The 22,685-nt window shown below is 42.1% G+C and overlaps 1 protein-coding gene across 3 annotated transcripts in view; it reads right to left on the bottom strand.

Moving 5' to 3' along the window:
* Window positions 1-5,286: 5,286 nt before the first annotated feature.
* The window catches only part of Galnt15 (polypeptide N-acetylgalactosaminyltransferase 15), a 41,577-nt gene continuing 24,178 nt past the window's right edge, over window positions 5,287-22,685 (bottom strand). The window contains exons 6-10 of one of the 3 annotated variants that reach the window (XM_026388582.2): window positions 21,309-21,506; window positions 13,452-13,583; window positions 12,934-13,038; window positions 10,008-10,151; window positions 5,287-7,295 (exon numbers count right to left, since the gene is read on the bottom strand). In XM_026388582.2, the coding sequence (XP_026244367.2) occupies window positions 7,149-7,295; window positions 10,008-10,151; window positions 12,934-13,038; window positions 13,452-13,583; window positions 21,309-21,506 (726 nt within the window). In that variant the 3' untranslated portion in view covers window positions 5,287-7,148. The other 2 variants (XM_077796233.1, XM_026388584.2) reach the window with 2 other exon arrangements.

Here is a 22,685-nt window from a genome sequence, read left to right as displayed (position 1 = left end):
CTTAGAAGGAATCTGGAGCATGGGGTGGACTACTGATAAATAAGCAGAATGGGATTTGATAAGCAAAATGCATTGTAGACAGAAGATTTCACTGAGATTATCCGTGTGTTTTTGGAGGCACTGAGTCAAGAATTTGAGTGCAAGTAGTTTTTACTTGGAGGATAAGTCTAGGAAGCATAATTATGGGAGTGAGAAAGGGAATGTCAGCAATTCAAGATGCATTAACAAGGCAGCCATGTCTGTGGGTGACTAGAGCTTAATCCCACAGTGAACTCTGGGAAACAGCGTAGGATGCACACCCCAGAGTTATCCTATGTGAGAGGGGAGGGAGCTGAGGTATTTATATACCAACTCTTGTCAGCCTTGAGTGAGAAGCGCTCCAGGGTGATGTGACTTCCAAGCTATCTTAGGCCTGCTCCATATCATAAAGCAGCTTTCTTTGACTTTGTTGGTGGGGGCGGGGTGGACAACCCAGGCAAAGAAGTACACATACTGACACTTGAAAGTTCTTTAGGAGCAAGTTGAAGATGTAAGACTAGAGGGATGGGGGTGGGGCTATGTCACTCGTGTAGACTTTAGTGTTGGAGAATGAATGTGGTTTTCCTTCTTAGTTATGTGTGCTTTAACTTCACTGTAGGACTTGAGGATTCCAGAAATCAAAATTTGGACTTTGGCAGGATTTGTTTTCAGTCATTTAATTTCATACATGGCTATTAGTTGTGTCTACTTTTAGAGGTCACAGGTCCTGGCCTATCTATCTACCGGGGATCCCTGACAGCTGCTTCTATGTAGATCCTCTATGTAAGGCCAACTGCCAGAGCCCCATCTGCCTCCCCAAGATGGGGGATATATTCCTGCCCCCTACTCCCAGCAGGACTTCCTATAGCCCTATCACCCCAAAATTCATATTAAATAGCATTACTGTGTTCTCATACTGTGGATTCCCTCAGTAGAGAAACTGAGACTGAGAAGAGCTTACAATCTAAGCTATTAATTTGCTCATTGTTCCAAAAATTCTTTGGAGAAACTGACACCACCCAATCCATCAAGATGAGTCAGTTGGAACTGGTGATGAAAGCGCCCAGAGTTTCAGACAGGAAAAGTGAGTCTAAGATAAAAGCTGCCATAAGAACGTGGTCCTAGAAAAGAAGTTTTGATCAAAGATGAGAAGAGGGAAGTAGAGGGTAAGGTAAGGAAAATGAAGGAGGCACAATTACAACCACAGACAAATAGCAAACACAACAAAAAAAAATAATTTCCATGGGCAAAAGAACCAAACTAGTAGAAGAGAAAGAGGAAGAGTGATGAGTGAAGAGAGGAAAATGAATTAACAATGGTGGTAATTACTTCTGTTAGATGCATGATCCTACAATATAGGATCAAACCATCCTATCCTATGATTTCAAAAGGAGATTGGTGAGAAGCAGAGAAGAATAATCAAAGAATTTGTCCACTGAGGACTCTCCAATCATCAAATAACAATGAAAAAAGCTACTGAAAAAGTTTAAATGTTTGCTACTCAGACAGTGGTCGGCAGAGCAGCCTCATCAACATTACCTAAGATCGGGCAGGAATGTGGGATATCAGGTCCCAACATAGACCTAATGAACTAGAATGTGCATTTGAATACAATCCACAGGTGATTTGTGGGCACAGCAAAATTTGAAGAGCACTGAATTAAACCAAAATGTTTGGAGGCTTCTCAGGGACTTAGGACAGGGATCTAGCAAGTCACAAATTGGGGAACAATTGGCAACCAGCAACCGGAATCTAGTCATGATGCTCTAGCTCTTGCCTCTGTTCCTATCTCTGTATTTCCTTTCCATACTCCTCCTTCCCTTTAATTCTCTCTTTACACTGCATTTATCTGCTTACTAGGGTCATATGGGAAAAATTAGGGTGCCAAGAGCTCATAAGTTTTCACATTGTCTCTTAAGTAACTTATAGAGAGGCTAATTTCTTAGTCTTGATGATGAAATTATTGAGGAATATGCTGATTGGCCCAGCTTGGCTCAGGTATTCTTCTGGGACCAATTAGCAGGGAGAAAGGGATGAAATCCTGCTGGGAAATAAAGCGGCTCCCACTCTGGCCCCATGGCTGGAGTTGGAGGGTGGGTAACCCCATTAACTGCCACCTCCTACCCCTTCAGAACAGGTCAGCATTGGTGCATCTGGGGGAAGTCATTGCTTTAAGGACAGCTGCTCAGGCTCTCCTGGGTCTTATTTAGAAAGGACATTAAGCAGGGCTCCTCTTGGCCTGTGCCTGAGGAGTGATCAGCAGTGCCTTTATGATTGTCTCTGAAAAATGCAAAGGCTACACTTCACTGAAAAGCTCAGAGCCTTTTATAAGCCTAAAAGGGGCTTAAACATGAACGTGTGGCAGAGTTGGTCCCAACCTATTTCTGGGAGAGAAGACTACCATTTTAGCATCTGTCGTAGGTCCTGGGATGTCAGCAAACTATGAGTACTGAATAGTTGGGAGTTGTTGGAAAACTTCAATTTTCAAACATGCATCCTAAATGGCTGAATTTGCAAACCATCCCTCTAGGGGTGAAGTGACCATGGTGAGTCTGTTCTAAGCCAAAAGAGTCAGGCAAGCTGTTTATTTGTTGTAATAGTGCAGAGATATGAACATCCCACATACCTGTGTGGAAAGAACTACTGCTCCAACAAAAATCCTTATAAGAGTAAAATAATGTGAAGGACACATTCCATGTCCAAAGAGTGCATTTCATGGAAGAAGAAGTTGAAACTAGAAAGAAGATTGGAGATTGGAGGGACTATTATTAATATAGAAATACCAGAGGGTTCTAGAATCCTGGAAATATCTCCTCCTTGGGTATTGTGCTTGAGGTGTTTAAATGATCAGGGAAGGACCTGTGGGTGCTTTGGAATTTGGCCAGTAGTATTTGACAACAAGTTGCACCTTTAAAAGAGCTTTTAAAGAACAAGCATAAATAGCGAAGTAAGCGGAGCTGTGTCCAGTAAGGCAGCCTGTGTCAATGTTTTGTTCCATGCTTTCATAACTCTACATATTGTGTAAACTATGTATGCTTATTGTAAACTATGTATGCTTTTTAAAATGAGACTTGGGATGCTATGGCCTAAACATGGATGCCTGAGGCATTTCTGGATCCCAGAGCCTAAACAAGGATGCCTGAGGAATTTCCGGGCCCGGGGGCTTAAACATGGACACCTGAGGAACTTCCGGACCCGAGGACCTAAACATGGACGTGTCCCTGGAACTTCTGGGTCCTTGTGCCTATAAAGGGCAGGGCGTGACTCTCAAAAGGGTCATGGCCCATGAAGGGGAGCTGAGTATGGGGCCTGTTGGGGGGCAGACTGAGCTGTCGCACCCTGAACTTGAATGTGACGGTGGCCTCACTTCCCGGCCTTCCCCTGGGTGTCACTTCCTCCCCTTCTAGGCAGTGCCAGGGAGGAAGTGAGACCAGGCACAGGGGCCAGGCCCTGAAGAGGGACACCGTCTTTCTCCTTGCTTAGCCAGGCACCCGGCCTGGCTGGGGATGGGGACATCTTGTGACACTGGCTGCCTCCTGCATCCCTGCCCCAGGACCTCAGGGACCACAGGCGGGGACAGTTGTTGATTCTCCCCTGGCCGCTGACCCTCAGCCCGGGGTCTGCCCAGGGAGAGCTCTGTCTCCCAGAGGGTCAGGGGGCCCCTGAGACCTTCTGCTCCTTACCCACCCTCATCCTGGGCAAGCAAAGATCAGGACACCAGACGCTACTGAGTGACATCTCCTAGATGTGCGGCTGGGGACTTTGCCTCTGTCCCCAGGCCTCCGACACCAGATGATCCTCCCCAGAGACAGAAAATAACCCCACACTGCCCAAGACTTATTTTTAAGCTTTGGATTCTGAAATTTTCCTGCTGCCACCCTCTTTGTGAAGCCAGTTTTTCAACAGAGACAATATTCCAGGGGAAAAAACAAAACAAAACATGGAGTCAGTCAAACCAAGTTGACACATCTGCTCCTCCAAGAGAAATCTGGATTGGAAGGAGAACAGCCATTCTCAACTGAAGAAATAATGAAGTTCCCTTGTCCTTATTTTGTGTAAGCAAAATAAATAATCTGATGTTAACTCATCAAATTTTTTTTGATGAGTGGTTGGCTCCTAGGAAAACTGATTCTGTTTTATGGAATGAAGTGTTACCTGATTTTAAAATTTAAAATGAAGCCAGTTAGGATTATTAAATTACACTGTCATAATTCTGTTCTTTGATAGCAGAAATAAATAAACCTTTTAAAAAATGAGACTTGTTTATATTTTGTTTGTCCAGATTTGGTGACTGACCATAGATCACTTATTATCTAACTGCCTTTTTTCAAGGCCTGTTAGGAGAAAATAAAACTCCCTGACGATGGGCATGATAACATGATCTCTAAAACGCCAAGTTCTATTGCAGTGACAGCATCATTCTCAAGGGCCTGGAAGACTCTGATGTCTATAGGATTGGAATTATGAGTTTGTCAGTAGGATCTATGGCACTGAGGCAAAACAGGAAGTTGATCAAGGCTCTTCCAAGGATAACATCTGTTTTTACTGTTGTGAAATAGCATAAAGAATATGGGATTTTAGACTGATGGCTGAACATTTCTCACCATCTCCCCCACCAATGGGATACTTAAGAATGATGATGAGCTTGGTGAGCGTAATGACAAAATTTAATCTCCCAGTCTCTGGGAACAGTGGTGCACACCTGCAATCCTAGCAATTCAGGAGACTGAGGCAGGAGGATGACAAGTTTGAGGCCAGCCTCAGCAACTTAGTGAGAACCTGTCTTAAAATAAAAAGTTAAAACAACTGGGGATGTAGCTCAGTGGTAAAGTGCCTCTGGGTTCAGTCCCCAGTACCCACCCCCCAGAAGAAATACAATCATAAAATTCAGGTGGACAAATAAAATCAAGATCGGGAATCAGATATCTCAATTACTAAGGTTCTCTGCTTTTAAATTGATCACTGTGGATAAAATGAACACTGAGTCCACAGAGAAGAAAGAAATTTTAATTTCAGCTACAGTATAAAGAGAAGGGTCTTTTATAACTAAATAGAAGCATCTGTTTTGTTTAAATTAAGGGTCTGTAAGTACCAGCCAGGGACATAGTTGACAGCCATTCTATAATAGAGTCGTAAATCATGGGGATGGTTAAGGAAGCAAGAAACACCACATTCTTGCTTTGTTCAACCAATTAAGCAATAAGCCATCTGGGTCCTATTATTAATTACTACCAAATACAACTTACACAATTGAATTCAACCTTTTATTTAATTATATTAATTTATCCCAGCAACTTCAAATACCCACAATGACAACAATAAGATTCTTTAAAAAAATAGATGTCTTATTTAATTTTTATTCTTAAACCATTAATACCCTTTACAAGGTTGCCATCTGACAATTTTTAGCTCCATCTCAGCCTTAGAATGTTAGGGGAAATGGTTTTAAATAGAGACATGTCTGAAGCAAGAAGACAGTGGTTAAAATCTCTTCTCTAGAAAGGTGATGTGTCTAATGCTGTTCAGTAGTAGTGTTTGTGAAGATGAAATGTTCTATATCTGTGATTTCCAATAGCCATTAGCCATGTGTGGTTCTTGAGCTCTTGAAATGTGGCCAGTACATCAAGGAACTTTTTAAAAATTTTGTCTAATTTTAATGGATTTCCATTAAATGCACCATATTTGGCTAGCGTCTACCATATTAGCACAGGTCTAAGATGCATTCTAAGGATAGAGAAATGCAGTGGGCCATTGACTTGGCAGGCAGAGAATGAATATATAGTTATAATAGGTATTATTTGGAAACATTTCCTACCTAGGTTTTCTTATTTGACACATCCCAAAGGATCTTTAAGGGAAGGTTTCTAAGCTTACCATGTGGAAAGCTAGCTCCATCTGGGAGAGAAATGCACATAAATGGTGCTTTCTCAAATAGCAGAACTAACCCCACTTAGCAACTCTTATAGCCAAACTAGGTCACAGTAAGGAAAACTATTTCTCCTTTGTTAGCCTTATCTCTGCTCTAATTAAAGTGTATTGTCCCCAAACTTTTGAAAATTCAACCCACAAACACAGTTAAGGGTCCCAGCAAATACTAGGGTCTCAGAGGTGGCCCGGTCAGATCTCACAGACATTAACACCCAGCACTGTTTGTAAGAATTTTGTAAGCACCTTGTAAGAATTTTGACTCAGACTCTCACATTTCCCTTCAAGGAGTTTTGCCCCTTTGCAAAGTTCATTATTTCTTGTGAGATCAATACAAATCCCATAACAGGGCATCAAGGAAATTTATCAAACGAAAACACCTTTATTATGAGAATGCTCAGTCTGTGCTGATCCTTCTAACATAAAATGACTAAAGTGAAATCTATTGCAACTATAATCTGGTGGTGGTGAATCAAGCTAGAGAAGAGTTAGTGCAGGTGAATAGAGATAGAAGGTTTCAAGAAAATTCCCATTAAAATGAAAATGTTTTATCCCAGGTATACTGATTCTTTTCAGTTGGTTAAATTGACCTGGAGAGTGGAGCCAAAGCTCCTTTCCATCTTCTCTCCAACCCTACTCTCCTTCTCCCTGTGCCTTTCCTTCCTTTGAGCTGTGGCTCAACCAATGAACATGAAATTGGTGCCTATAAACCTATCAAAGTTTTTGGACTGTCAGAAAATTATAGCCTCTTGCTCTTTCACTTTTTATATTTGGCCACACAGATAATCCAAGTTAATACTACCTGAAGACCAAGAAATTGACCCATTGGATTGAAGTGCCCAACACTGCCGGATGTACATTGCCCAGGTGTTTCCCAGTCGGGGATAAAAGCAAAAAGCAATTGTTATGTACTAAGAAGAAGAAGAAGAAGAAGAAGAAGGAGGAGGAGGAGGAGGAGGAGGAGGAGGAGGAGGAGGAGGAATCTTCTGTAATATATGATGATCATCTCCAGTGATGAAGACAATGAATCCACTCTTTCTTCTTTAAAAACAGCCAGGGGCTTCTGATATTGATTCACAAAACTTTCTTTCTCTCCTGCATCAGGAGCACAAGTACCAAAGAATCTGCTTTGTGATATAAACATACTCCTTTAGTTTCCTTGGGGCAGAACTGTGACTTGCCCATGTTCTCTTGCCTTCCGGCATTCATCGTTCATCCACAGGGTGGATGTGGTCAAATCGCCACAGCTGGCTGACTTTTCCATCACACTGACGCAAGTACAAATCTTTATTGTTTTGCTGAACCACAGCTTCCATGCATTTCCCAGAAAGAATGTGGACAATCATTCCATTCTGAAAAGAGAAAAGAAAGAAGAAAACCCAGTTCCCCACAAAAATCAGCAAAGAATGAATCTTTAAAATTTTGTGCTGATCATTAAGAGAATAATAGAGGTGGTATGAACTGTCCTGTAAAGGAACAGTAGCATTTTTTGGTTAATATAAAATATAATTTAGGTAGTCCTAGAATTTTGATGTCATTCAAAGCCTTGAGGGAATCATTAATCCAATTATCTTTATTATTGTTGTACAATTGTGCCATTTCTTAGAAAGACAGGTATGATAATTCCAGGACTATAGCATGTTCAGTATTTATACTTGTATTTGGAATATGCATTATCATCGTGCCTATAAATTTATGCTTTCAAAAAGGATTGGGTCAATGGGCTGGGGTTTTGGCTCACAAGTAGTAGAGCACTTGCCTAGCATGCGTGAGGCACTAGGTTTGATCTTCAGAACCACATAAAAACAAATAAATAAAATAAAGGAATTGTGTCCATCTACAACTAAAAACATTAAAAAAAAAAAAAAAAAAAAGTAGAATCAATTCTACCTTGTTAATGCTGCAATTCAGGACTGCGGCCACCAGGTTACAGTAGAGAGAAAGACTTCAAGGATACACCAAAAGCCTAAACCAGTCATGCTCAGGAGATTGTCTGCTCCCTAATCAAAATCTGCCAGCTTTCATGTATGAACATGTAACAACAAATCCCATCATTATGTACAACCATAATGCACCAATAAAAAAATGTAGAAAGAAAAAAATCCATCAGATTTAATATTGAATCTAACATCCCCTGTTCAAGAAAAATCTGATTTCCTTTTTAAAAATATTTTTTAGTTATAGATGGACACAATATCTTTATTTTATTTATATTTTTATGTGGTGCTGAGGATCGAACCCAGTGCTTCATGCATGCGAGGCAAGTACTCTACCAATAAGCTACACCCCAACCCAAAATCTGACTTCTTTATGAAATTACAAAAGCTTTCAGCAATGCTGAAAATGCCTGTTTATTTATTTATGAGATAGTCTAGTGGATTTTAGTTCATTCACAAAGTTGTTCAACCATCACCCTGATTCCAGAATATTTTCATCACTACTCAAAGAAATCTATTACCCATGAGCTAATTACTCCCCATTTTTACTTCCTTATAGCCACTGAAAATCACTAATCTATTACAATAGGTGTATATTCTCACTTTATTCATTTATGTATGGACATGTGGGTTGCTTCCAGCTCTTGGCTATTATAAATAATGTCACATTCCTTTTTCTAACTAAATGATAATACCTTTTTAAGGTCTGATTTCTTAATGTTTGAAATATGCTTGGCATGTCTTGCTAATATTTTACCTACTTTATTTTTAATTTTTTTTAATTTTGGGGGAGTACTGGGGATTGAACTCAGGTGTGCTCGACCACTGAACCACATCCCCAGACCTATTTTGTATTTTATTTAGAGACAGGGTCTCACTGAGTTGCTGAGCACCCTGCTTTTGCTGAGTCTGGCTTTGAACTCAAGATCTTCCTGCCTCAGCTTCCCAAGCTGCTGGGATTTACAGGCAAGTACCACTGTGCCCAGATATTTTACTTAAAATATAAAATATATAATATTTTAAAATGCTGTTTCTAAAATGTTTCTTATTCACAGGACTTGCTTAGAATGATCCTTTATGATCATCCATGAAGGACCTTAACTTGAATTCTATGACTTCTCTGCACATGTGTGGGCCCCTTAGTCCTGGGTTCATTTGTCACCAAAGCTCCAGGAATTTTGTTCTCAGCTGCTTATTGTGAGTCCAGCTTAAATTTTCCATTATGTGATTTGCTTCTTTTCACAGCCTGCTTTGATAGTACTAGCACATAAGAGTTGTTTGGTTATTTTATCCTCTTTACTCCCAAGCGGAAGTTAAAGAAAAGAAATGTTTAAATTATGCAGATTTGTTGGTATATTAATATTCTAAATCAATTCAGAAAGGATTTAAAGTGGAGAAAAAGCTGTATGTGAACACTTATTGTGGATACCATCACCTTCTCTCTCAATCTCACATCTGGGACTTGCTTATTCTCTGTTAAGTACTTACTTTCCCTATTTCCTCGTAATTGATAAATAACCTCTTGATGAATCTAGAACTTCATAACCTTTTGATGGATCTAGAAATTCATAACCTCTTAATGGATCTAGAACTTCATAACCTCTTGATGGATCTAGAATTTTATTACCTCTTGATGGATCTAGAATTTCATAACCTCTTGAAGGTCTAGAATTTCTTTCACCAAAGATCACAGAAGTCAAAATTTTGCCCAAGGATGAAATGCTCATAATGAAATTAACATTAAAATGAAGAAAGGGATGTTTATACATCTATGTCTATACTATTTTTTAAGTGAGAGAGGGACTCTTCCTAGTTCCCAAACTACACTTCCAAGGTGGTTGACAATTTCTCCACTATTGTACTTGTGACCTGAGCTAATAAACTTTTAAAAAAGGGCTGATTCTTCTCTCCCCCTTAATCAAGGCAGGACTATAAGGAGATGGGGCAAAGTGGTACATTTAGTGATGCTGGTTGTACATTTCAATAGTACCCTTCCCTGATGAGTTGCCTTTACCTCCCTCAGAGGCCTTATATGACACCTGACCTCTTGGAAGAGCCTGGGAAGTGCCAACTGGGAGTTCTTTCCCATCAGCAGCACTGCTGAACTTTCCCAAATTCGTTGCTCACCTCCTGGAAGTCCCAGTGCTGCTGGTGAATGGCAGAGCCATTCTCTGTGCAGTTCTGAAGAATCACCTGCTCTCGCCTGACATCGAGGCATAGGTGCTGTGGGCTGCCAGCACGGATCTCTTTCCTGCTGGTGTGCTCCAGGTGCTGGGACAGAGGGAATGGTTGTCAGCACAGCTAGCAAGAGACTCTTTCAGAGATGGAGATGAAGCAAAAAGAACTCACAATAGAACAGGCATATAGGGGCCATCCTTGGATTCTACTGGGGTCTGCAGGACTGTATCTCATGGTCAAGTCCACAGGCTGCAAGCCCAGCCCTGACCTCTGAAGTCCCCACATTCAGGCTGCTCTCCTGTTCATATTTCCACATGGGCATGTTTCTCCATTGTTCTGTTTACTATATCATAGGTAAAGCAATAAAGAATGCCGTGTGTTTTGTGAGTGTGCTGTTGGAAGGGCAGAGGAGGAATCTCTCTGATACCCAAGTTGACCTCTTTCTGGAGAGGACTTACCTGCTCCTGAAACTCTACTGTTGATGATCTCTGCTGACTCACTCGTAGGTATTGTAGTATTGGACTGTTTATACACTTGCAGAGGGGCTCTAACGGTGTAGACTAAGCCTGTGTAGACTAATTGAAAGACATGACCTGACAAAACCATTTTCTGTTTGCTCTTGCTGGATGCAACCCCCAATGCAGTCACTGGGGTCTTGTGCTTAGAAGGGCTTCATGATCTTGGTTTAATATACTCTGCCATCACTGTCTTGAAATTCTTAATAATTGTCAAATTAGAGATACCGCACTTTCGTTTTGTACTGGGCCCTGCAAATCAAGTAGCTGCTTGAGCATTCCCACACTACACAATCAGCATAAATTTGAACACTGAACACATGTTAGAGGCAAGTTTGTGGACAATGTTTAAGGGAGAGTAATTTTTTCCTACTCAAATGCCCTATGGTGACATTTTTCTTTGCCATTTCCCTGTGTCGGGGGGGTGGCTATTTCTACAACTTTCCAAGAACAAGTTCCTCTCCAAATAAAGCTGGCTTTATTTGGGAGTCTCATTTCCACTGTCTCATCTCCCCTGGGCTGCATGAGGGAGCTCACACCCCTGGATTTCTGAGGTTGATGAAAACCATGCCCTCCCACCTGGCAGGTGGCTCAGCCCATCCCTGTGACTCCATGTTCAGTTGCCTTTTGATTTTTGTGCCTGGAGATTTTTCCTTTCTTTCTTGTAAAATCAATTACTTCTGCATGAAAAAAGGGCTTTTCATATGTTTTTAAAATCCAGCATATCATATCTAAATACTTAAGAAAAGGAATTTCCACTTATCTAGTTCACAATATTGCTGGATCCAGAAATCCTCCCTAGATTCCTCAAAATAAAAGCACAGAAAAGAGCTAATCTTCTGTTTGCATGCAGGAGGCTGCATCATCATCCCCACTTTCAGATGAAGAAACCAACACTCGGAGAGGTTAACATGCCTGCCAAAAACACACAGCTCACAAATGGGGAACTTGGATCCAAACTCAGCCATGTCTGGACAGTTGTCATCCTCACCCTTAGCTTCCTCAGTTAGCACTTTAAATTTATGTCCTCGTCCTTTGTGTCCGGTGTGAATGCCTAACAGTGTGTTCTGGAAGACTGGTAAAGGAAAGAGCCAGAAGAAGCCAGGTGGATCCTGAGCTTCTCCTTCCCTATGTGTCCTCCAGGTCCAGGGCCTGCACTGCAAAGCCCACTCCAGACCTTCCGGATGTCCCCTCATTCACCCCAGGCTCTCAGGGCCTCAGCTGACTTATCCAATGAATACCTCCAGAAAATGTTCTTTGTTGCTTGTTTTCTAGGGGATTTGGGGGGGTATGATAGTTTAACTCCTATCACAGCCTGAAAGCAAAGAGATTTGACTATATGGTTTGGATATGAGGTGTCCCCCAAAAGTTCCTGTTAATACAGGCACATCCAGAGGTGAGATGATCAGATTATGAGAACTGTGACCTAATCAGTCCATCTTAGTTTGAATGAACTGGCTGGGTGGTTAACTATGAGCAGGTGGGGTGTGGCTGGAGGAGGTGGGCCACTGCGGATATGTCCTGAAAGGGTACATCTTCCCTGTGACCTCTTTTCCCTTCCCTCTTTCTACTCTCTGGTGGCCATGTCCTGAGCAGCCTCTATCCTCCACCCCCTTCGGCCATGATGTCCTGCCTTACCTTGGGACCAAAGCAATCAAGTTGGCCCACCATGAACTAAATCTCTGAAACTGTGAGCCAAAATAAAATTTCCCTCCTCTAAGTTGTTCTTGTTGGGTAGTTCGGTCACAGTGACACAAATCTGACTAACACACTTGGGGACAGGCTATGCTTGCTAGGTTATCATCCAAGTTGTGAAAAGAAGTGGACCCATCAACCCTCAGCATCAAAGGAGGCTCTCTGTCACCTTCAGCTTTATTCTCAAAATAGAAATCTGAAGAGAATAAAAATATACCCTAAGGTACAAGGAGACCTTCCAAATGACTAAGAGGCCTACTTGGATGCTGGAGTGACTCTGCTGCGTTTAGATCCTTCCCCCCACTCAATTACCTTCTTCTGTCCTTAGACAGTTGGACCTGCCTCACCCCTGGAGGCATCTGAGTCTGCAATCCCTGAGCTAGTGATTCTATGCCTCAGCTTTCTTGTCTGCCAAGTGAGAGAGTGGGCTAAATAACCTCCACATTTCCTTCTAACTAAGACAATGCATTCTTAGATGCCAGCCCATGTCTGTGATTACAGCTTAGGATGAGGTGGACAGAGCTATTCTGAGTCATTACTGTGGGGGACATGGGACCACAGAAAGGCGCAACTTCAGAGGGAAGTGAAGGGCATCTTAGAAAAATGGCACCTACTTGCAAGTCTTCCTTGGGCTTCTATCCATCCTAAGAAGTTTGATCACCCACCTGTTGCTGCCGGCTGTCACTGCAAGGGGCCAGCCTCATGGGACAGCCCAGGATGTCCCCTTCTGTTTGGCAGTCTGCACAGAAGCCAAATCCAGTGTTGTGGAGCTGAAAGTGGACATGCACACAGAAGTGAATCCCATTGTCTGTGATCTCCATGGTAGAGATACCCTTGTCAGGCCCCACTCCTCTCCTTCATTCTCTGGGCAGAAGCTCAAGGTGCATTGTTAAAGCCACAATGTGTAAGACCAATTCAAAGCCACAGATCCTAAGGGACAAGCTTCCTGGAGGAGGCAGGCCACATTTGTCCTGGTGAGGAGACCTGGGGCAGGTTCTAGGGCCACCTAGATACTTTTCTCAGGCTGGCAAGGAGACCAGGGAGGCACTACAGGTCTCTGAAGCCCTTCTGAGCTTGGGACTTCTTTCAGGGCAACAAAAGAGCATTTGAACAATGCAGTTCTTGTCTTGAGAAGCTTCCCTGTCCCTTCTCTCCTCCCCGGCTCCCCTGGGTCATGCCTTGCCTTTCCAGAGAACCTGGGCCTGTGTTCCGATGGGTACATCTCAGGGTAGATGTTGGCCAGAAACCAATGGAACGTCCGACAGCCTAGTCTCCTTTGCAGCTGCAAGCGTTCAGTGCAGTCTGGCTTCTCGGCCTGGGAGAGGAGAAGGACCAGCAGGAAGATGAGGAAGAGTTTTTGAACACCACAGTTTACAACATAGGGGAGGGACAGAGGTGGCTGGGAAGAAGCTGAAGGACTGGGAGGGGCCCAAGATCACTGTTCCCAGGGCTGCCAGGCAGAGGTGGGGGGTCATGTACCTGAAGAAGAAGGTAGGATGGAGAGTAGGCTAGATCTTACCTAGAGAGAGCTGTGGAACTAGCATGATTGTGATATTGTTAGGGAGTAACTAGCAATGAGCAATGAAATGCAGACAAGGTCACAAGTATTCTTTAAATTATTTTGGGGTCCTTCTTTAAACTAATTTCAAAGTAGATAAGAAAGCAAAGGATGGCAGTTAATTTGTAGAAAATAAACAGAAGCAAGAGGAACTAATTGGGAAATATGTCAAAACAAAAGGATTAATGGGACTAACTCTTGACAGGGTCCATTGATGTTGATGTAAAGCTAGGAATTATGGTTATAAGTGTCTCCAATTGTCTGGGAAGGAAGATTCCTTCAGTAGCACAGGTGCACTGAGGTAACTTCTGAGCAGCTATTGACCCCAGTGCAAACATGGGATTGAATTGTAGTTGAAAGCCTATAAATAAGATGGCCATCATGACAGTTGCAGAGAGGACCAATTAAAGTAAAAAACTCCACCATCCAACATGAAGAAATTGAACACCTGATTGGGAAAGAGTACAGAAGGTGGTCCCAAGCTTTCCTGGTAAACAACAAACAGTAATAAAATTGGGGACAGCATTGTCTCCTTTGTCATTCTCTGCTTGGAGACAGTCCAGTCTCTCTCTTGAGAGTGCTTTTTGCTTAAGCCTCACTTTTCTTTTACTAGATTTTATCTTCACTTTTATTTCAAATGAAGTTCTCTTGCATGACTTTTGGTGTCTGACTTTAAATCTTCTTTTGTTGGAACACAAGAACTGAGGTTTGGAGTTTCAGCTCCCTGCTTTCCTGTGCAATATCACCCCCTTCCCACAACTTCCCAACCCTTCAGTCTATAAAGATCATAATGTCTATGACTTTTCTGTGGAAACTGGTGAACTAGTTGGGTTTTGCACCTGTGTTGGCATGGTGCAGAACCATGGGCCTCCTGGAGGCAGAAACTGGCCCAGAGATACTGAGATGACGTCAGTTGGGAAACTGTGGGATGAAGGATGAGGCAAGGCAAGTTTATCTTTCTTCCCTTGTTGGTCCCCAATCTCCTCCATTAATGAATCATTTGTTAGGGCTATACTATTCCCACTCCTTGAGATTCTCCTTTATAATACAATTTTATTAGGATAGGTATCTGGTCAAATCCTTCATACTAGCATAAATTAATGTTTTGGCTATATTGATAAAATACAAAGAATACCATCCAGGAGTTTAGTTCTAGGTCCTGGATATTTTTACAGAAAAGAGAGACTCTAAGGAGAGGTTGGAATGGCCAAAGACCAAAGAGAGAGAGACAAACAGCCATCATCATTCTTCCTTGTCAGGGGAAGAGGAAGAGCATTATCCTCATCCAAGTTCTACTTTGATGGCCCCTCATCTGACGATAAGACACAGGACCATCAGGCTGTGTGAAGTGAGCTTGGTTTGATTCTGCTTTTTTCCTTGTTAGTTCTCAGATAGAAATGTTGGGAAGAATAAGTGTCTGCCATACTGACATCCTCTTGACATATTTCTCAAAGTGTGATTCTCTAAGGACCTGCCTCAAGGAATGCTCAGGAGCTTGTTAAAAATATTGATTTCTTTCTCTAATTACTAGAGATGTTGAACATTTTTTTCATATGTTTGTTGATCAATTGTAAGGTTTCATCTCACCCCAGTCAGAATGGCAGTTATCAAGAATACAAACAATAATAAGTGTTGGCGAGGATGTGGGGAAAATGGCACACTCATACATTGCTGGTGGGACTGCAAATTGGTGCAACCAATCTGGAAAGCAGTAAGTAGATTCCTTAGAAAACTTGGAATGGAACCACCATTTGACCCAGCTATCCCACTCCTATGTCTATACCCAAAGGACTTAAAAACAGCGCATTACAGTGATGCAGCCACTTCAATGTTTATAGCTGCACAATTCATAATAGCTGAACTGTGGAAGCAACCTAGATGCCCTTCAATAGATGAATGAATAAAGAAACTGTGTTATATATACACAATGGAATATTATTCAGCCTGAAAAGAGAATAAAATTATGGTATTTGCAGGTAAATGGATGAAGTCGGAAATTATCATACTAAGTGAAGTAAGCCAATCCCCAAAAGCCAAAGGCCAAATGTTCTCTCTGAAAAGTAGATGCTGATCCATAATTGGCGTGGGGGATGGAGAGAATGGAGGAACTTTGATTGGGCCAAGGGGAGGAAGGAAACAGGAAGGAGTATGGGGGAAAGATGGTGGAATGAGACATTACATCATTACCATAGGTATGTGAATGACTGCACATGTGGTGCGATTCTACATTGTGTACAACCAGAGAAATGAAAAATTGTGCACCAATTTGTGTACAATGAATTGAAAAACTTTCTGCTGTCATGTATGACTGATTAGAAGTAATAAAAAGTAAATTTTTAAAAAATGCAGATTTCTACCATATTGAGACGGGGACAAAAAGACAGAGCAGGTAGGTCTTAAGTAAGAGCTGGTTCTAAAGGAGGAAATAAAATGCTAATATCTCTAGGACACTTGCCCCTCCTCTCCTGCCAAAGCTACCTGCCTCCAGAGTATTATTCCTCCCTGCAAGGAGTTGTAGGGGTAGTTGATGAAATACCTCCTGAGAGGCTCCTTTCCTGCCCATTTGGGCAGACACTGGAGAGGAACCCCTGGAAGGCTTTTTCCCCACCATTTGGTCACTAAGATAAGGGAAGCAGGAGGGCATGAGAACTACGGGACTATAAAATGTATAAAAGGGGCAGGACAGTCCCATTTCCTCAGACACCCAGCTTTGGGCCCCCTTATCTTCAGAGAAGTCTCTCTCTGTTCTGTCCTTTAAATAAAACTTGCTTTCTACTCTTACCTCGGCATTTCTTCCATGTTCAATATTCAACATCTGGGGAAATGGAACTCAGCCCTGATTGAGTCTCATCACCAGCATTTCCACTCCTTGCTCTTAAAATCAGCATACTATAGAGATATATGTATACTGATGGTTACAGCAGTGCAATTCACAAGTTAGGGAACCAAGCTAGGTGTCCATCAACAGATGAATGGATAGAGAAAATGTGATGTATATACATAATGGAGTTTTTCTAAGTCATTAAGAATAAAATTATGTCATTTGCTGGCAAATAGATAAAAACTCTGTGAAATAAGCCAGACTTAGAAAATCAAAGGTCAACTGTTTTCTCTTATACGCAAAAGCGAGAGAGAGAGAGAGAGAGAGAGAGAGAGAGAGAGAGAGAGGACACAATAAAAAGGAATCTCATAACAATAGAAGGGAGAAAGGTAGAATGGAGGAAAGGGATTGAGGGGTAAGAAGGAGGGAAGGGAAAGGAGAAGTACTGGGGAATGAAATTGGGCAAATTATGCAATGTGCGTGTACAAATACATCACAACAAACCCCACTTTTATGTATGATTATAACGCACCAATAAAAAAGAATAGAAGGGAGACCAGTAGAATCAAGGAAGGAAATCAGGGGGAGGGAAAGGGGGAGGGAAAGGAGAAGGATTGGGGGATGAAATTGATCCAATTATGTGCCATGTATGAATATGTCACAATGAATCCCACTATTATATATAATTTTAATGGACCAATAAAAACATAATAATATAAATAACAAATATTTAAAATATCTATAAGGTTAAATTGCAATGTGATATGCTTTTATTTTCTTGAATTAATTTATTGGGTATCTGTGTCTATTTTTTTTATCCAGACATAATTGATATACCATAAATTCTCCATTTTAAAGTAGAAAAATTGATCTTTTGTTGACAGGAAAAAAAAAATGTAGGTTCCTAGACCCTACTTCAGAGACTGTGATTCAGTTCATTGGACTGGGAATTTTGAAATCTATATTTTAGACCTTTCTCCTGGGCAGTCTTCTCCACAGTTTGAGAACAACTTCTCTAAGTCTGGGAACTTTTGTTTATTCAGCATATTTACCCATCATTAAACCTAAGAGATCTTTTACTTTTTTCTTTAAGGAAGTATATATATGTATATATAGTTTCTTGGCATTTTTGGTGTTTATTTGAGATCTGTCCAATCCTTCTCACGAGTAGACTTTGTCATCAAAGTAGAAATATTCCTTCATGCAAGTTTTGCCTTCACTTTTCTAGGTGAAGAGACAAATTGGCAAGTCTGCTCAACCCATATGTGACTTCAAACACAGGGGTAAGCCAGCACTGCTTTGCCTCCTATAGAACTATACTTGAGAGAGGAGAAAGCCTCACTACTGGGGGCAGTGGAGGCCCTGCCTGTCTTTTGAGTGCCCAGGATTTCTATATCTCAAAATCCATGTGACACTTTGGGAGGGCTAGAAATCTCTAGAGCAAAATTAATTTTTTTAGCTATTTAAATTTAAAGCAAGGAAATGCTATCAAACACTTTCAAAGAGGCAGAGCTGTCATTGAAATCTTGAAAGTGGTAGGACATTTCTAAAACAGGAGAGAGAGAGAGAGAGAGAGAGAGAGAGAGAGAGAAATCCCTGCCAATGTTCTACTCACTGACCAGTAGGGGCTCCATTCTCCTTGTAAAAGTCATCAGATGAACAAAGAGGGACTTTGTGGATCAGAAAATGAATGCCCAAGTGGATAAAAGAAGAAAAGAGTAACTCACCCTTAGACTTTATGAAAGTAAACCTAGCATTTAGATGGTACTTTACATTTTCCAGAGCACATTTCATTTTATCTTCATAACGGTTCTTGTGCCTCCGAGGTTAAGTGATTTTCCCAGGATCACTAGCTTCTAAAAGGTGAGGGCCAAAGTTTGGCTTCAATTTAGCAAATTTTTTTTTGACCATCCATTCGTTCTATCTATGAATATTCATGGAGCACCTACTATGAACTTCGGATTGAACTAAGTAATGGGAATTTCAGCAGTAAGTAGGATAAAATCAGTCCTTACCTTTGCTGAGTTTGTGAGTCTGTGAACATTTATTGAGTACCTTCGATATACCAAATACATCCCTGCCTCCCCACAAATTCAGACAGAACCAGAGGAGAGATGCTTTATGGGACTCCAGCTGTTCCCAGAAGTGGGTGGTGCCTATGTTTGAGGATTAGTGTTTCCAGATGTTAGGCAGCTAAACGAAGAGAAACCACTACAAGGTGGGACAAGTTCTAGTTCTGTTACCCTTCTACTTTTAGCTCTAGTTTTGCATCTCTCCCTATTTTTCTTTAGCAATTTACTCTCCCAAGGGGCCTCAGATTTCTATTTTGTAGAATGAAGAGCTTGGCTGAACACAAACAAGTACTTAAAAAAAAAATCACCAACTAGATTAAATTTTCTCAAAAGCAGACTATTCAGGCTAGCATCATGTCAACTCCCAATTTCTGAAATTGCCTGGAACCAAGTGCATATTTACAAGCACTTCTAATTGCATCAACAGTCGTGGGAAGAAGGTTGAAGGTCTGTAAATAATTTTCATGCTGTTGCATTGGACTGGCTACAGCCAACATACCACGTTCTGCTGTGCCTGCCTAGCAGAGGTTCATCCAGTGCCCTAGAAACTACGCTGTATTTAACACTTTTTAAAGAATTCTTTATCAATGAAGTCTGTGTCAACATTAATTAGGTGTCCTCTGAAAGCAAAGGGCAAATACTAACATCCCAGGAAAGAAAAAGAAAGGCTTTGAATAAAAGAAAGCTAAGAGATTAAAAGCCAGAGCAGCTCTGTAGACTTCTGTAGAACTCTGTAAAATGCTACCTGCACCCCATTGCCAACTGGATAGAGCCTAAACCCTCATCCTAATCCTCAGGGCCCAAAATCGTCCCCTACCCCTCCTCCTATGGATGTCTGAGTTGAAGCCTCCCCTGAGATGTTCCATCCCCTGAGATGTCCAATGTGTCTCTCTCTTCTTTGTGGACACTGTCCCCACTATGCCTAAAAAATAGCTAAAAAAATTAATTTTGCTCTAGAGATTTCTAGCCCTCCCACTGTCCCCACTGCCTCCACCAGGAATCTGACAGTGTTGGGCATGATTCAGTGTCCCCTGAGGGACTCACACAGAGCCTGGCACAGGGCAGGTACTCATTTAACTAACTTTGTTAATGATTAGTAGCCATGACAATAATGATGGTAGTAAAAACACATGCAGGATTTCCCTGGTGCCTTGCACTCTTCTAAGGGCTTTGGATATATTAATTGAGGAAATTATCCCAACAACATAAGGAAGATTTAGCAAGTGAGGAAGCAGAAACAGCAAGTGACTAAGTCACGTTCAGGATCAAACAACTAAAAAAAATTAATATTTAAACCTAAACCATCATGTTCTCGCAGTGCCTGGGCATAACTGTCAGACTTCTAGAGAGGTGTTTGGATTCGACTATTTCCAACAGACAGAGAAAGAGGATGGAAGAAGAACAAAGATACTAGCAAAGAAATATGTGAGGTTCTTGTGAGAATTTTTGTTCATTTCAGGTCCCTTCTTGGAGTAACTAAGGAGACTGCCAACTGCAGCGTCGCTCTGTGTCACTCTGTGCAAAAATGTCACTAACTCTTGGGGATAAAGAGGGGGCTCTGACCTGTCTAGACCTTGGTACGGAACTGAGACTTTGTGTATCATGAGCACTTCCTCATACCCAGGGCTTCACACATGCCAAGCAAGCACCTCACCACTGAGTCCCATCCCTAGCCCAGCACTTCCCAGGTAAAGAAACAAACAACCTTGAGGTTCAAGGAGCACCAACACCCCAGGCCTTGGAGCTGTTCTGCTGTGGGAAAGCAGGTTGACCCAGGTTTGGCAGAAACAGAGCTTGGAGGACCAGGGAAGAAGAGCAGGCATAGGGCTCTTCCATGGGGCATCTCTGTCAGAGTTTCCCCTGCACCCAGGGAAAGACCTATTCAGTGGCTGGAGGGATGTCTCTGTACTTAAGGGTCTCTGCCTTCATCTTTAGCTTGAGATCCTCATATTAAGCTGACACCCAGCATTGCTGGCTGGTGAGGGGCTTGTGGGAGCTGTTTCAGGTTCACTGTGAGTTCTGGGAATCTTACCTTTGGAGTCCCCCATCCCAGTATGGCTCACATGAAGTAGCATTTATGTGACACTCCATAAAATTTACCAATTGGAAATGTACTCTGTGGATATTTAATTAAATGCTTCAATTCTCAACTTTTTTTCTGTGGCTTTTTTGGGACTCTTTATTTTCATGCTTATATTTGTTTCCTGTCTTGGATAATTCCATAACCTTGAGCGCTTTTCTCAGGATGAAAAGGCCCTTGGAGGCATGTCTCATCGTTTATCTGTGTCCAATCTCTCCTCTTGCCCCTTGGTAAAGAGTTGCATCCCTCAGAGGTCATCTCATAGATATCAGAGAGCTCTATGCCAAGATCATCTGTAATGTCCTCTGGAGATGCTTGGAGAGACAAAGGACAGGCCCACCAGGTAGAGAAGCCATATGGGAGGGGGCAACTCAGGGAAGCTGGAGCCAAAAGTTTCTATTTTTCCCTCCAGGCAAGAGGGAGGGGCCTTCCTGGCCCAGCCTCCAGCAGATGGCCCTGCACTGGGCACAGAACTGCCCACCCCACCCTCAACCTGGCTCTCTCCTTACCTTGCTCAAAATAAAGGCCTCTGGGCTGTGCCTGTAGAAGGTTTCTTTGAATGACCCCAGCCAGATCTCAGCAAGGCGGACTTTGTTCCGGAGGATGGCCTCCTGGTCAAGGGAGGAGGAGTGGGTATCCTGATTTCGGTAGATGTGCCCCACTCTAGAGCAGGGAAGGATTTCAACAGAGCCACCACAGAGCCAGGCCTGCCATGAAGGGAAAAAGTAAATGACTCTACCTTCCACTTCCAAGAATGGTGAGGAGGAAGGGACTCTGTTGGTGAGGGGCTAGTGAGTCGCACAGAAATCACGAGCACAAGATGGTCAGTATCATCAAGGTACTCAGGGTGGAATTTCCAGATCTGGGAATCTGAGCAGGAGAGTGTCAATGTGGGAAGAATGGGGACAGTTTTCCCAGAATGGAATGGAGGGGTGAGGAGCCACACTCATGCAGCTACCTGAACATGCCACCCTTGAAACAGATGTGCAGATTCAGCACCTGGGAGAGAGGCAACCAGGTGTATTAGCACCCCACTTCTGAGAGGATGCTTTCAGGGTAAAAGATGCTTCTAATTGTCAGAGAATTTCTGAAAGCATTTGCAGGCAAATACACTGGATCGTGTGTGGTAGATGTGAAAATGAGTCTTCCTTAAATCGTCTTCATTATTTCCAGAAGTTTCTCTCTGCCCCTCAATGCTCCCTCCCACTTTCAAATTCCTGAAGTTCATTTGTCAGAAAGTCTTTCATTCCACTCTTGGGGATAAAGGTTAAAATGAAAACTGTGGTATGATAGGAAACATATTAACTGGAACATACCCAGGTGGGGGTTACCAAACTGGGTGCCCTGGGGTGACTCAGAGACCTTAAGGGCATCTGGAATATTTTTTATTTTTAAGAGAAACAGATACATAATGTCTGTTGAACATTTTGCAAACTGCAAGCTCAAGTAATCATACTCATTATCATATCTTTGTGCTTTTGATGATGAATGTCCTTGCTGGGTTGGGTTTTTTGAGGTTGTCAGGATGAAAAAGCAACTATTGTGGTAAAATTAATGCGGGCAGAAAATGATGGGTGTCGTCTGATCTGATTCCAAGGTTTGAGAATTTAAGCAGTACCCAGCAGGGACTAAGTTGTTAGGACAAATATTAATTCGTTTGGACCAAACTACTCAATACACAGAATGGGTTGGTAGCGTTGGTATTTGTTTAGCCTATGGGTTCTGGAAAAAAAAAAATTGTGCTGAAAAAAAAAAAAACTGAGATGCCAAGTGTGCTATGAACAGAGAATACACAAGACTCTCTGTAATCTTTCACTAAGATGTAAATGACTGATGGTATGCCCTTACCTGACAGCAGGTTTTGAAAGTCAAGTTCAGGAGGCTGA

The sequence above is a fragment of the Urocitellus parryii genome, chromosome 3 (genome assembly GCF_045843805.1).
Source record: "Urocitellus parryii isolate mUroPar1 chromosome 3, mUroPar1.hap1, whole genome shotgun sequence".
NCBI lineage: Eukaryota > Metazoa > Chordata > Mammalia > Rodentia > Sciuridae > Urocitellus > Urocitellus parryii.
This window is presented reverse-complemented; position numbering and strand designations above follow the sequence as displayed.